This window comes from Cricetulus griseus, chromosome 4, assembly GCF_003668045.3.
Source record: "Cricetulus griseus strain 17A/GY chromosome 4, alternate assembly CriGri-PICRH-1.0, whole genome shotgun sequence".
Taxonomy (NCBI): domain Eukaryota; kingdom Metazoa; phylum Chordata; class Mammalia; order Rodentia; family Cricetidae; genus Cricetulus; species Cricetulus griseus.
Window position 1 is genome coordinate 94,922,140 of NC_048597.1, and position 13,730 is coordinate 94,935,869.

Consider the following 13,730-nt stretch of genomic DNA (forward strand, 5'->3'; position numbering starts at 1 on the left):
GCAGATGGCAAAGAGAACAGAACAGATTTTTTTTTTTTTTTTTTTTGGCAGTCTCATGTGTCCCAGGCTGGCCTCAAACTGATAATCCTTCCTCCACCTGTTGAGTGCTGGGATTTCAAGTGTGTTCCACTACATCCAGATTTACAACCTTAAAAAAAAAAGTATTTATTTTATATGCATTGGTGTATTATATATGTCTGAGAGTGTTGAATCCCCTGGAACTGGAGTTACAGACAATTGTGAACTGCTATGTGGGTGTTAGGAACTGAAACCAGGTGTTGAAGAGCTGCCAGTGCTCTTGACTTCTGAGCCGTCTCTCCAGCCCTGATTTACAAATCTCTTAAGAGAAAATTTTCCTGTATTTTTTATTGCATTTTGTGTGTGCATGGATAGTCAGTTCTCTTTACCATGTGGGTCCTTGGAATCCAACTCGGGCCATCTGTCTTGGTAAGTGCCTTTACCAGTTGAGCCATATACCATATATTGTGTGTGTGTGTGTAGGCCAGGGTGGCCTTGAATTCAATGGATAGTTGAGCATGACCTTGAACTCTGATCCTCCTGCCTGTCTCCCAAGCGCTGGACTTTAGTTAAGATCACACTTGATTTATGTGCTGTTGGGTCAAACCCAATCTTTCATGCATGCAAGCATTTATCAACTGAGCTACATATCCAGACCCTTTTTTGTTCTTGTTATCCCTATTTTTGTTTGTGTGTATGAATATTTTGTTCACATGCATGTATATGCCTATTGGATCCCCTGGAACCATTATGTGAGTGCTGGGAATTGATCCCAGGTCCTTTGCAAGAACAACAAGCACTCTTAACCATTGAGCCGTCTCTCCAGCCCCCCCCCCCTTTTTTTTGTTTAAGCCTGTAGCCCAGGCTGGCCTCAAACTTGCCATGTAGATGAAGAACTCTTGATCCTCTTGCTGCCACCTCCCAAGTACAAGGATTACTGATGTGTACCACCAAGTGACTTAATACTTTTTTTGTTGCTGTGAAGAGATGTGTTTATGGGACTCATAGTTAGAAAGATTTTTGTTTCGTTTTAAGATCTATATAGTGTTCTGCCTGCACGCCAGAAGAGGGCACCAGATTTTATTATAGATGGTTATGAGCCACTGTGTGGTTGTTGGGAATTGAACTCAGGACCTCTGAAGAGCAGTCACTGCTCTTAACCTCTGAGCCATCTCTCCAGCCCTGGTTCCAGAGAGTTGAAGTCCATGATCATCATGTCAGGAAGCACGGTAGCTGACAGGCAGGCATGAAGCTAGAGTAGAAGCTGAGAACTTAGATCTAGTCCACATGTACAAGGCAGAAAGCTAACTGGGAATGATGTGGTTTTTGAGACCCCAGAGCCTGCCTGCCCCCAGTGACACATCTCCTCCAGCAAGACCATGCCCTCCAATCCTTCCCAAACAGTTCAACCAACTGGGGACCAAGAATTTAAACATGAGTTGAAGGGCCATTCTCATTCAAACAACTACACTGGGGCAGTATTTTTTTTTTATAACTGATTCATGTGGGCACACACGTCATGTATGCATGTGGATGCAAGTCAACTTTAGAAGTAAGTTCCCTCCTTCCACTGTGTAAGTCCTGGGTATGGAACTCAGTTGTCAGACTTGTCAGCAAGACCTGCCAAATCTAGCTGCTGAACCATCTCACATCTCCCTAGTTTTTGGTTTTTTTCCTCTTAAGACAAGCCTTATGGCAGTCCTTTGGCATCAGACTCCTCTTCCAAAGTCCTAGAGGTTATAAGTATGCACCACCATGGCCTTTTAGGGTTTTTTTTTTTGGGGGGGGGTGGTGGTGGTGGTGGTGATGATCATTTTTGGCTGAAGTGAGAAACACATTCGAAGTCCTTAACTTTCAGAATAGACTTAAGAATCCCTGAAATAGCCAGATAGTGGTGACACACACCTTTAATTCCAGTACTAAAGAGGTAGAGGCAGGTGGATGTCTGTGAGCTCGAAGCCAGCCTGGCCAACAGTTCCAAGAGAGCCAGAGATACACAGAGAAACCCTGTCTCTAAATACAAACAAGAAGTAACGGTGTGGTGGTGTGTAACACGAGAAATGAATGACTCAGAGACTGATATTGGGGTTCAAATTTCAAGCTAAATATCAGAAAAGCAAAGCAGCTGGCCACTAGCTCTCACCTCTAGCTCAGGCTGAAAGGGCTGAATCATGCTCAAGCTCTTCAAGTCTCAAACTGCTGCCTCTCCTCAGTGTGGCTGGAGAAAAAGCCTCCCTGAGACCTTGTTTCTGTCTTATATACTTCCCTAATGTTGGAATTAAAGGTGTGAGCTATAATTCTTTTAGGCTGACTCACTCTTACATAGATCTGGGTTGTATTAACAGAGATCCATCTCTCTTAATCCTGAGTCCTAGGATTAAAGGTGTGTACCACCACTGCTAGCTTCTGGCTGCTGGTATTAAAGGTGTGTGCCTGGCTTCTATGGCTTGTAGCTTTCTGAATCCTCAGTCAAGCTCTAATAAATCTTATATATCACTACAGTGGTGCATGCCTTAACCTAACTACTCCCAATGAGGCCAAAGCCTAGGAGTGCAAGGCCACGTAGGCAACATCTCAAGACCCAGTCTAAAAAGAGCATCTACTAATAGCTTCCTTGCTTTGCATCACATTCTAACAGGAGCATCTTAAACTGCTAAGAAGATAATTGATTATTCACCCTATCTGACTTCATCTTCCCCAGAAAATAACTCTAGCTATCTTAAAGCTTAATTGCTTTTGACAAGCAATTAATGGCTATGTCAGAGTCATTTTGTAACTACTGCTATTACTTTTTGTTTTATTTTTCGAGACAGGGTTTCTCTGTATTGCTTTGGAGCCTGTCCTGGAACTCAGAGAGATCCACCTGCCTCTGCCTCCCGGGTGCTGGGATTAAAGGCATGCACCACCAAAGCCCAGCTGCTATTACTGTTTTTTGTTGTTGTTTTTTCTTTCTTTTTTTCCCCAAGACATGTTTCTCTGTCTTGCTGCCTTGGAACTCATTCTGTAGACCAGGTTGTCCTGGAACTCACAGAGATCTATCCATCTCTGCCTCCGGAGTGCTGGGTTAAAGGTGTGTACTGCTATGTACCTCACTGAGAAATGAATCCCTAGCACAGGCACATTGTTGGGCCTGTGTAGCCTGAGCTGACCTGGAACTTTCTATTTTGACACTGTCACAGACACCTGTCTTGGGGGTGATAAACAGCAGCCATTCCATTGATTATTCCTGTCTGTCAGGGAGCCATCCTGATAGGTAATTGCTCTGTGCTCTTGGTTTTACCTACCCTAAGGACAAGAAACCATCACAGAACCAATTATAAACAGTATTCAGCAGGCTAAACCAGATCTGAAGTATTGTAAAATAGCAAAAGAATGTCAATTTCTGAGAATAAAAGACTGCAACATTCAGCTCATGAACAATGTAAGTTTAAGTTATTTATTCAAGCCATCTCCTCTTACAAGCAAAGGGATGGTGGAAGATTGGTGTAACGGTCACCAATTTGATACAAGGACAGATGAGCTTAGCGCCCCATGTGCTTTCGTGGTCCACACACAGAGTAATGGTCCAAACCAGTGCTGTGGTCCCTTGTTGCCTGGGGGATAGTCCAGGTTCTCTTTACTCATCTTCATAGCCAGTCGGAAGTGGGTTCACATGAGGGTTGTGAAAGAGGGTATGGTTACCATCTCCCCAGGGGAAGGGCTGTGGAATAAAGATGTTAATTAGATAATACCAGAAAATGCTCACAAAGAACTTGGCCATGAACTGCTTGAAACATGATACCTAAAATCAAAATGAAAACCAGTTTTTTAATAGCATAATTTCAATTTTTCCATAGCTTCCCCCCCTTATGATGAGTGCTCTGTCTTCAGAAAAGGGAATCAGATTACAGATGGTTGTGAGCCACCATGTACTTGCTGGGAATTGAGCTCAGGACCTCTGGAAGAGCAGCCAGTGGTCCTAGCCTCTGAGCCATCTCTCCAGCCCCCAGCCTTTCCATAACTGAAGTGTGTTCTAATAAACAACCAGTAGGGAGGCCCTTGAAGTAGACAGTAAGAAAAGCAAGCTCAAGACAGCTACTTGGGGAAGGAGAGACTGCTCAGCACCATGTACTGTACTGTGCTTGACAGTGCCCAAGCCAGGTTCCCAGCACCCACATGAGGCAGCTAATAACTACCTGTACTCTAGCCCCAGAGATCTGAAGTACTCTCTGGCTTCCCTGGACATTCACGCATGCAATTTAAAATCTTTTTTGTTGTTGTTGTTTTTTGGAGACAGGGTTTCTCTGTGTAGCTCTGGCTATCCTGGAACTTTCTTTTGTAGACCAGACTATCCTCGAACTCACAAAATACACACCTGCCTCTGCCTCTGGAGTGCTGGGACTAAACTAAACTCCTGGCTAAACCACTACCTTCTTTTAAAAATCAATTTATTTGTTTTGTGTGTGTATGGCCACTGTCAGAAGCCAACCTGCAGGCGTAGGTTTTCACCTTCTACAGAGTGAGTTCCAGGACTGAACTCTTGTCCTCAAGCTTGGTAGCAAATGCCTTTAACTGCTGAGCCATCCCCGGAGCCTTCATTTGTTTTTTGAAACAGCGTTTCCTTATGCAGCTAATGTGCAACTCACTATGTAGACCAAGCTGGCCAAAAAATTACAGTGATCCGCCTGCTTCTGCCTACTGAGTGCTGGGATTACCAGCATGTGTGATTCTGCCAATCACAATTTCTTTTCTTTTTTTTTTGAGACAAGGACCTGGAACTTGCTTTGTAGACCAAAGGTCTACCTACTTCTGCCTCACAAGTGCTGGGTTTTAAAGGCATGTGCCACTATGCCCACTTTTTGTTTTTCTTATTACCACCGAGCCATCTCTCCAGTCCCTTTCCCCCTGTATTTGAAAAGCATTGTTCTAGGTCAGTGGCTCACAACCATTTTCTGGTTTTTTAGAAAGTCCCATTTAGCCTCGATTTCACCAAGGAATGACTGTGAACTACTGATCCCCTTGTCCTCACCTCCCACTTGCTGTGATTACAGACCTGAGCTACCACCCTGGCTCCCAGGACAGGATACGGAGCATCAAATACAGACGTTCAGGAGGGGGTGGTGCTGCCATCTAGTGGCAGAGGCCAAGGCAGGATGCTGTCAAATACCTTTCCTTCCTTTTTTTTTTGTTTCTCCGGAGACAGGGTCTCACTAAATAGCTCTGGCTGTCCTGGAACTCACTAAGTAGATCAGACTGGCCTGGAACTAAAGAGATCCACCTGCCTCTGCCTCCCAATGCTGAGGCTGGATAAGAGTGGGATCGAGGCTCAGGGGATGCTAAAATTAAAGTCTAGTCCTATGTGAATACGGTGACACAGCTTTTAAGGTACAAGGAGACACCCTTGTTGAGAGACATCAAGTGACGGATAGCAGATTATTTTAACTGTCTATACATGCAGTCCAGGTATAAAACAGCTCAAACGATAGGCACCGTGAGAGCCAAACCGGCAGTCGGGTCGTTAAGCACCTAGCATCACCCAGCATGCCAAATGCGGAGATCTCGAATCACCTTCAGAGCTTCCCACTCTGAAAGGACACCCCAAAGATCCACGCTTCCATGCAAGAAACGGCCGCTCCTGAACTGCACCGGAAGACAAGGGGTGCCATATACTAGGAAGAATGAAAACCTAGAGGCATTTTACTGTGTGACCTTTAAGAAAGCTGAGACGGGACTTACAAACTGGCTTCGAGAGCAAATAAAACGTTTCTGTTTGCGCGGACAGACTAGCAGTCAAGACAGACCCCAGGGCCCCTGGGCTTGGACTGGGGAGCGGACCATGAAATAACGGACGCTTGAAGGGCGGCGAGGGCGTAGGGCGTACCTTGGTCCTGATGCGGAGGTGCGGGTAGGCGACGAACTCGGGTCTCTCGTGCTCCGCGTGTCGCGACTTCAGGAAGACGTTGAGCATGCTCACTCCCACCCCAGGCAGCGCCACGAAGTAGGTGAGAGCCTTCCACATGCGAGCTGCGGCGGGGCCACAAGATCAGCCTCGGCCTCTCCCTCCCGCAAGGCCTCCCGCCAAGGTCACGGCCCGGCCACGTCGCCCGAGGGCCGCGGAGGCCCCACTCCCACCCGAGACCCCGTACCTGAACCCTCCTCGCCGTGGGCGCCACTCGACATGGGCCGTCCCACCCGCGGGAGGGCCCGGCTCAGCAGCCCAGACATCCGAGACGCACACACGGCCGCCACCATCTTGGAATTACACCGGCGCGCCGGAAGCGGAAGTAAGGCAAGGGCGCAGGGGGCGGGACAGAGACGCCATACGAAATCGCCATTGGGTAACGCCTTCTCAACGCCGGCCGGGAACCTGCCGGTACCTGCGCGCATCTGCCATCCTGGTCCAAATCCTCCGGGCGGCCGGAGCGGGAGTGCGCATGCGCCATGTACCTGCGCCCCGCCTCCCTCCTGTCCGCTGTTAGGTGAGCCGTGATGGGTGAATTGAGCTCTTGCGGAACTCGTCCGGCTTTATTAATTAATTAATTTGCTACCTTCTTTGGAGTCCCTGGACAAGATCCGAAGAGCCGAGAACAAATCACGTTATCGGAAATGCCATTGTCTTTCCTCGCTGCCTTCTAATTCCGCGCTTTCCAAGGCACCCGGACACCTTGGTCCTTGTTCTCCCCTTCAAGACAGTTATCGTCTTCTGTATAGACTGTAAAGTCCGTGATGCTTAGATTTTTGTCAACGTTGCATTCTCATACTTAACTTGCCTGGAAAAGTGCCTACCCAATCATGCCCAGCAGCTACTTAATACAATTTAATGAATGAATCATGAATCCATGGTTTTTTGTTTGTTTGGTTTGGTTTTGGTTTTTCTAGACAAGGTTTCTCTGTGTAGCCTTGGCTGTCCTAGAACTCACTCTGTAGCGCAGGCCTCAAACTCAGAGATCCATCTGCCTCTCACTCCTGAGTGCTGGGATTAAAGGCGTGCGCCTCCACTGCTCCGCATGAATCAATGTTTTAAGAATCATTGGATAGCAGCTCCCGGAACCAGGAAGAACCTTAGAATTGTTGCTCCGGAAAATCTGAATTCTAATATCAGCTCCATATCCTCAACACTTGGCCTGTGGTCATCGCTGCCATTCTCTCCTTCAAATTCTACAAACACCTGTTAAACTTTGCCCATGTAATTTTTGTTTTTCCTTTTTCAAGACAGGGTTTCTTTGGTAGCTCCAGCTGTCCAAGAACACCCTCTGTAGACCAGGCTGACCTCGAACTCACAGAGATCTGCTTGCCTCTGCCTCTGAGTGTTGGGATTAAGATAAATGCCACCAGTGCCCAATGTCTATACAATTTTTAAATTCCTCCTTTCTTCTTTCCTTCTGTTTGTTTAAAAGCCTTAAAGATAAAAGTTAAAAAGCCGGGATGCCAGGTGTGATGGTGCATACCTTTAATACCAACAGTTTCATGGAAGATGCAGATGGAACTAATTCCAGGCCAGCCTGGTCTATATAGAGAGTTCCAGGCTATCCAAGGGCTGCATAGTGAGACCCTGTCTCCATAAAACAAAAACAACAAAAAGCCCAAGCATGGTGGACAGTTGCTTGTAATTCCAGCAAGAGTGAGATGGGGACTGGAGCAGGAGGATTGCCATGAGTTTGAGACTAGCCTGGGATGTATGGTGAGACCCTATCTCCACAACGCCCCCACCAAGAGTTTTAAATGTATGTGTATATGGCACAGTTCTGTAATCTTAACATCGGAGAGACTGAGGCAGAAAATCTCTAATTGGAGGCCAGCTTGGACCACATATGGAGCTTGAAAATAGGCTGAGCTATATTGTGAGACGCTGTCTTAAAATAACAATAGGAGGTAAGGTGTGTGTGTGTGTGTGTGTGTGTGTGTGTGTGTTTCCATGTCCTTGGGAGCAGAAAGTTCCAGGTCCCCTAGAGTTGGTGTTTAGAAGAGATGTGAGAAGCTACACATAGGTGCTAGGCAGCAAGGGCTCTTAACTACTAAGCCATCTCTCTAGTCCCAAATAAACTTTTTTTAAAAGATTTTATTTATTTATTTTGTATACAACATTCTGTTTCCATGTCTATCTGCACACCAGAAGAGGGCACCAGATCTCGTAACAGATGGTTGTAAGCCACCATGTGGTTGCTGGGAATTGAACTCAGGACCTCTGGAAGAGCAACTAGTGCTCTTAACCTCTGAGCCATCTCTCCAGCCCCCAAGTAAACTTTTTTTTTTAATGAAGGTTTTTTGTGGTTTTTTTTGTTTTGTTTTGTTTTGTTTTTCCAGACAGGGTTTCTCTGTGGCTTTGGAGGCTGTCCTGGAACTAGCTCTTGTAACCAGGGTGGTTTCGAACTCACAGAGATCCGCCTGCCTCTGCCTCCCGAGTGCTGGGATTAAAGGCGTGCGCCACCAACCACCAGCTGTTTGTTTTTTGAAACAGGGTTTTTCCTGTATAACAGCTCTGGCTGTCCTGAACTTAATTTGTAGGCCACATTGACCTAGAACTCAAAGAGATCCACCTGCTTCTGCCTCCTGAGTGCTGGGATTAAAGGTATGCAACACCACTTCCCGGATTCTTTTTTTTTTTTTTTTTTTTTTTTTAAGAGATCGTCTTACTATGTAGCCCTGTCTGGCATGGAATTTGCTATGTAGACCAGGGTAGCTTCAAATTCACAGAGATCCAACTGCCTTTGCCTCCCAAGTGCTGGGATTAAATGCATGCACCCAACACTTACCAAATATGTAATATTTTGAGCACTTATCTTGTACTTGAATCTGTGTTGTTAAACCTTTTGTTTTAGGCAGGACTTACATATACCAGGCCAGCCTGGAGTTACTATGTAGCCAACCTTGGCTTTGATGCTCTTGGCCCACCTACCCTGCCCTGCCAACCCAGATTTGTGAAGTGCTGGGAATAGAACCCAGAACTTCATGTGTGGTAGGCAAGCTGTCTACCAACTGAGTCCAATTCCAGTTCATGCTTTCCCTACCTCAGGAAATGGTCACCCTATTCCTGTCACACTTGCTATAGACCTTCTTACTACTAGTCCATCACCACATAGGTATTTAAAATCTTTGTGTGTGTGTGTGTGTGTGTGTGTGTGTGTGTGTGTGTGTGTGTGTGTTTCAAGACAGGGTTTCTCTATAAACCAGGGTGGTCTCGAACTCACAGAGATCCACCGGCCTCTGCTTCCCAAGTGCTGGGATTAAAGGCGTGTGCCACCACTGCCGGGTCCAGATCACTTTTCTATAGCAACATTAGGTCTTTTGTGTTTTCTTAGACATTCCACATATGCTCTTGCCTCAGGACTTTTGCAAATGCTTATTTCTCTGCCAGCAAGAGTTCTTTCCTAGAGAGTCTTATTAATTGCTCTCTATTAACTCAGGTCTTTGGGGATGGTCGTGAATGGAGGTCAGAGGTCCATGTCTTCCTCTATGGCTCCTCACCTTATTTTTTGAGAGAGGGTCTCACTAAAACTTGCTGTTTCAGCAGTTGCCCTTCAAGCTACCAGGATCTTCATATCTGTGTCCCCTGGCTCTGGGTTCATAAAGGCACCCTGCAGAGCCCCATTGTTATGGGATCCAAACTCAGGGCCTTATGCTTACATATCAAGTGCTTAATCCACTGAACTACCTTCTCAGACCACACTTACTTATAACGATAAATCTTTCCACCAAACCGCCCAAGCCCCACCGCCATGTGGGCGCCCAAAATAACACACAGAGATTAATATTAGGTACAATACTGCTGATCAATGACTAAGATTTCATATTTTCTAGCTCTGTCTTAAGTATCAACCATAACTATTAATCTATATATTTTATAAGACTTATCAAGGACGCCAGCAGAATGGGACCTCTTCCTGGGATCACATGGCAGGTCCACAGAGAAGAGAGGAGGAGGAAGAAGAGCAATTTCCTGCTTGTCCCTGCTTATATTCTGAGTTGGCCTGCTATGTCACTTCCTGCTTGGATCACAAGACTTCTCTTTACTACATTTCCTAGAATCCTCCTTGACTCCTAGTCCCACCTATCTTGTTTCCTTATTGGCTAACAGTGCTTTATTCAATAACCAATAAGATAAACATACACAGAAGGACCCCCCCCATCACTTACTTCATTCTTTTTTTTTAAAATTATTTGTGTTGAGCTTGGTGGCACTTGCCTTTAATCCCTGCACACTCCGGAGGCAGAGGCAGACACATTTCTGTAAGTTAGAGGCCAGCCTAGTCTACAGAGTGAGTTCCAGGACATACAGGGCTACAAAGAGAGACTCTCCCTGTCTCAAAAAAATTACTTTTTATTTTTTGTGTGTGTGTGCCTGCTTATCTGTATGTGCACCATGTATGTGCAGTGCCCACAAAGGCCAGAAGAGGGCATAAGATACTCTGAAACTGGAGTTATGGGCTGCTGTAACCAACCTGATTCAGGTGTTAGTAACAGAACCTGGATCTCCTGCAAGAACAGCAGGTGCTCTGAACCTCTGACCCATATCGCCAGTCCTTTATTTTGTTTTAGACAGGTAATTTTTTGGTTTGACTTGGTTGAGTTTTTTTTAGACAGCATCTCATTCTGTAGTCCAGGCTGACTTGGAGCCCCTGTGTGGCCAGGATGGTCTGGAACTAACTATTTAGCTCAAGTTGGTCTTGAACTCATGGTAATCTTCCTGCCTCAGCATCTCAAGTCCTAGGATGACAGGTGAGAAGCCCCACAATAGCTGGTTATGTGGGGTTTTTGTTGTCTTTGTTTTTGAGACAGGGTCTCAGTATACAGCCTTTAACTAATAATGCCTTCCAGGTGCTGGGATTACATGTGTGTTCCACTTTATCAGAGAGGCCTTCCTTGACGTCTTTAAGCAAAACAATTCCTCCCTACACTGGACACTCTATCTGCCTCTCCCTACACTACTCCATCATGCTTACCTCCATCTGTTACGTTAAATATTTATGGGATTAGTGTCTGCCTTCCTCTATTAAACACCAAGGGGACAGGAACTTGGTTTTGTTTACTGCTGTGACCCCAGCACTTGTCCCATGACAGGCACTCACTGATGACGTCAATCCCCACCTGGACCCTGTTAGGTAGATGTTGTCCTCCTTGGTTCAGATCGTGAAACCACCCCAGGTGGCACAGTCTTAGGTAAGTGGTGGACCCAGGGAGGCTGGGGCTCCACCTGTCCTCTTAGCCTAGGAGCTACACAGGGTTTGCTTTAGAGGGCAGAATAACAACTCCCAGGAGCTAACTGGGCCAAGCTCTTGATGAGCTGATTTTCGATCAGAACAGGGAGGTATTAGCAAAGTCGGTCATGGTTGCATGCACCTATAGTCCCAGCACAGGGAGGCTGAGACAGGAGGATGGACAGCGCAAGAGAAATATCAGTAGAGACTGGGAAGGATGTGGGGTCTCAGAGAGGTGTGTGGGGGAATAAAGAGAGGTAGATAAGTGCACGTCATATACTAGAGTGGAAATAACACACTGAGCCCTCCTAATAGATGTAGTTAATATCAGCCAGTCAGAATTGACCATTTCAAAGTGTTCTGACCTCTGCCGAAGTATTTCAAGTCATCCTTGAGAATGGACCAGGCCTCCAAACGTCTTGGGACACTGAGGTGGCACTTGTGCACATGCTGTCTCTCACTGCCTCCCACCCCCTGGGACTGACTAGCCTCTCTGTGCCAGGCACCTCCCAAGGTCATCTCCAGGCAGCCTTGGATCTAAGTCATCCTCTCTAGCAGCTGGTGATGTTGACACCAAGCCACCGAGCCTATCTCTGTTGTACTATTTTCTGGAACAAGGAGCTGGTAGGTGAATAGCTCCATAGTGGGAAAGCTCATGATGGTGCAAGAGGCTTTGGGGTGACCCTGGCTAAGAACAGCAGTTGCTTAGGAGGAAACCATATTTGGGGTATTCTGCCTGCTACTTCTATTACAATTTCTCCCAGCTAAGAGCTTCCCCCCCCCTGCCTTTTTGTTTTGTTTTGTTTTGTTTTTGAGACAGGGTTTCTTTGTATTGCTTTGGAGCCTGTCCTGGAACTCGTTCTGCAGACCAGGCTGGCCTTGAACTCACAGAGATCTGCCTCTGCCTCCCGTGTACTGGGATTAAAGGCGGGCACCATCAATGACTGGCTTAAGAGCTCTTTTTATTCCTGGATCAATATATAGTTGTCTACCAGGAGACTAATTCTGGAAGGTATTGAAACATCTTTCGAGCAAGTCTCCAGGGATGTTATAATCACTACATCCTTCCTGGTGTAACTGAACTGGCCATCATGCTTCCTTAGGGTCTCAGTATCACCCTTCAGCTGGGGATCCAACAGTGACCAGTCTTGAAGGCGGTACATGTAAACATGTTGTGACAACTAGTGTGATGGGTTCTACAGCGAGGAGACAGGACAACATGAATCATTGATGTTAAATTCAAGTCTCACGTCTGCCACTTAACTATATAATCATCCATAAGTAACCTTCGAAAGCCCCACATGTGAGCTGGGGATATTCTGCAAACTTGGGATGATTGACTTAGCTGGCGTTTACTAAACACTTACAGTGTAACAGGCTCTTGGCCTGTACTGTTTTCTTAGTTGCAACACGTTGACCTGGGTGTTAGGCTGATCCATTCTGTAGATGAGGCAACTAAGGTCTAATGTGGCTAAATCATTGGCCTAACTTTCACTCTTTAAATGATAAAGCCAGATTAAACTTCAAATCCAAAAATTTGGCTCCAAAGTTTTCACATTGAACCACTATGAAAAGCTTCATCAAGGGGTTGGAGAGACGTTGGCTCAGCCATTAGGAGCACCGGTGCAATCCTAAGGTCTGGAGTTGTTAAATAACAAGGCCAGTGTCCACAAAAACCTGCAACTGCACATCCGAGGAATCGGACGCCTCTCCAGCCAGCACACATTCATATGCTGAAGCAGCAAATGACTTGGGAGGTAAGACACTTTCTGCCAAGCTTGATGACCCAAGTTTGATTATCAGGACTCAACTGGTGGAAGGAGAGAAATGACTCCTGAAAACTGTCCTCTGATCTCCACACGCATGCTGTGGACATGTGTGCATGTGTACGCACACAAATAAAAATGTGATTTTTTAAAGCCTCTTAAAAGAAACACTTTATCAGTAACTAATGGGATTGCAGGAGAGCACCTGGCACAGAGGGAGAGCTCAGCTAGGCAGGAGGGAGGCAAAGGCAAGTAGGGCTCTGTGAGTGTGAGGCTAGCCTGATCCACATTGCGAGTTCTAGGCCAGCCAAGGCAATATAGTGAGACCCTGTCATGCTCAGATATTTTTACTCCCTCGTTGCTGTTTAGGTCCCCCACCTTGCCTTGTTTTTTGATTCAGGGTTTCTCTGTGTAGCTCTAGCTGTTCTGGAATTAGCTCTTGTAGACCAGGCTGGCCTACAACTCACAGAGATCCACCTGCCTCTGCCTCACAGATTGCCCTGGTATTAAAGGCATGTGCCACCACCCCTGGGTTGCTGTTTAGGTTCTTACATTTGTCAATACCTGACTTCCTTCAGGCTGCTCTGGAAGTGCACGTGGTACTCCCTTCCTTACCTCTTCCTGCCCCATTCCTAGCTCCCTACCTCCCACAGGCAGCCTTTCCTGATTCCTTCCTGCCCTCTGGCTTCTGGTCCCCCAGTGATGTTTAAGCTCCCTGTCTCTTGTTGGAGAAGGTTCTGTCTGTATCCTCATCTCCACCTTGCTTGAGGTG

The 13,730-nt window shown here is 46.3% G+C and overlaps 1 protein-coding gene across 1 annotated transcript; it reads right to left on the reverse strand.

Annotated features, from left to right (window-relative positions):
* Nucleotides 1-3,428: 3,428 nt before the first annotated feature.
* Nucleotides 3,429-6,305, reverse strand: LOC100764001 (cytochrome c oxidase subunit 6A1, mitochondrial). Its single transcript, XM_027416046.2, has 3 exons — nt 6,144-6,305; nt 5,879-6,021; nt 3,429-3,718 (listed from the first exon to the last, which is right to left on the reverse strand). Exons 1-3 carry the CDS (start codon nt 6,247-6,249, stop codon nt 3,635-3,637), a joined length of 333 nt encoding a protein of 110 aa, XP_027271847.2. The 5' UTR covers nt 6,250-6,305; the 3' UTR covers nt 3,429-3,634.
* Nucleotides 6,306-13,730: the final 7,425 nt, after the last annotated feature.

Excerpts from the sequence above, each read along its gene's own strand:
- LOC100764001 (XM_027416046.2), bottom strand. The coding sequence starts at position 6,249 with ATGGTGGCGGCCGTGTGTGCGTCTCGGATGTCTGGGCTGCTGAGCCGG. Across the intron at positions 6,022-6,143 it reads CCACGGCGAGGAGGGTTCAG|CTCGCATGTGGAAGGCTCTC; the intron begins GTACGGGGTCTC and ends GCCCCGCCGCAG. Across the intron at positions 3,719-5,878 it reads ACCTCCGCATCAGGACCAAG|CCCTTCCCCTGGGGAGATGG; the intron begins GTACGCCCTACG and ends TTTATTCCACAG.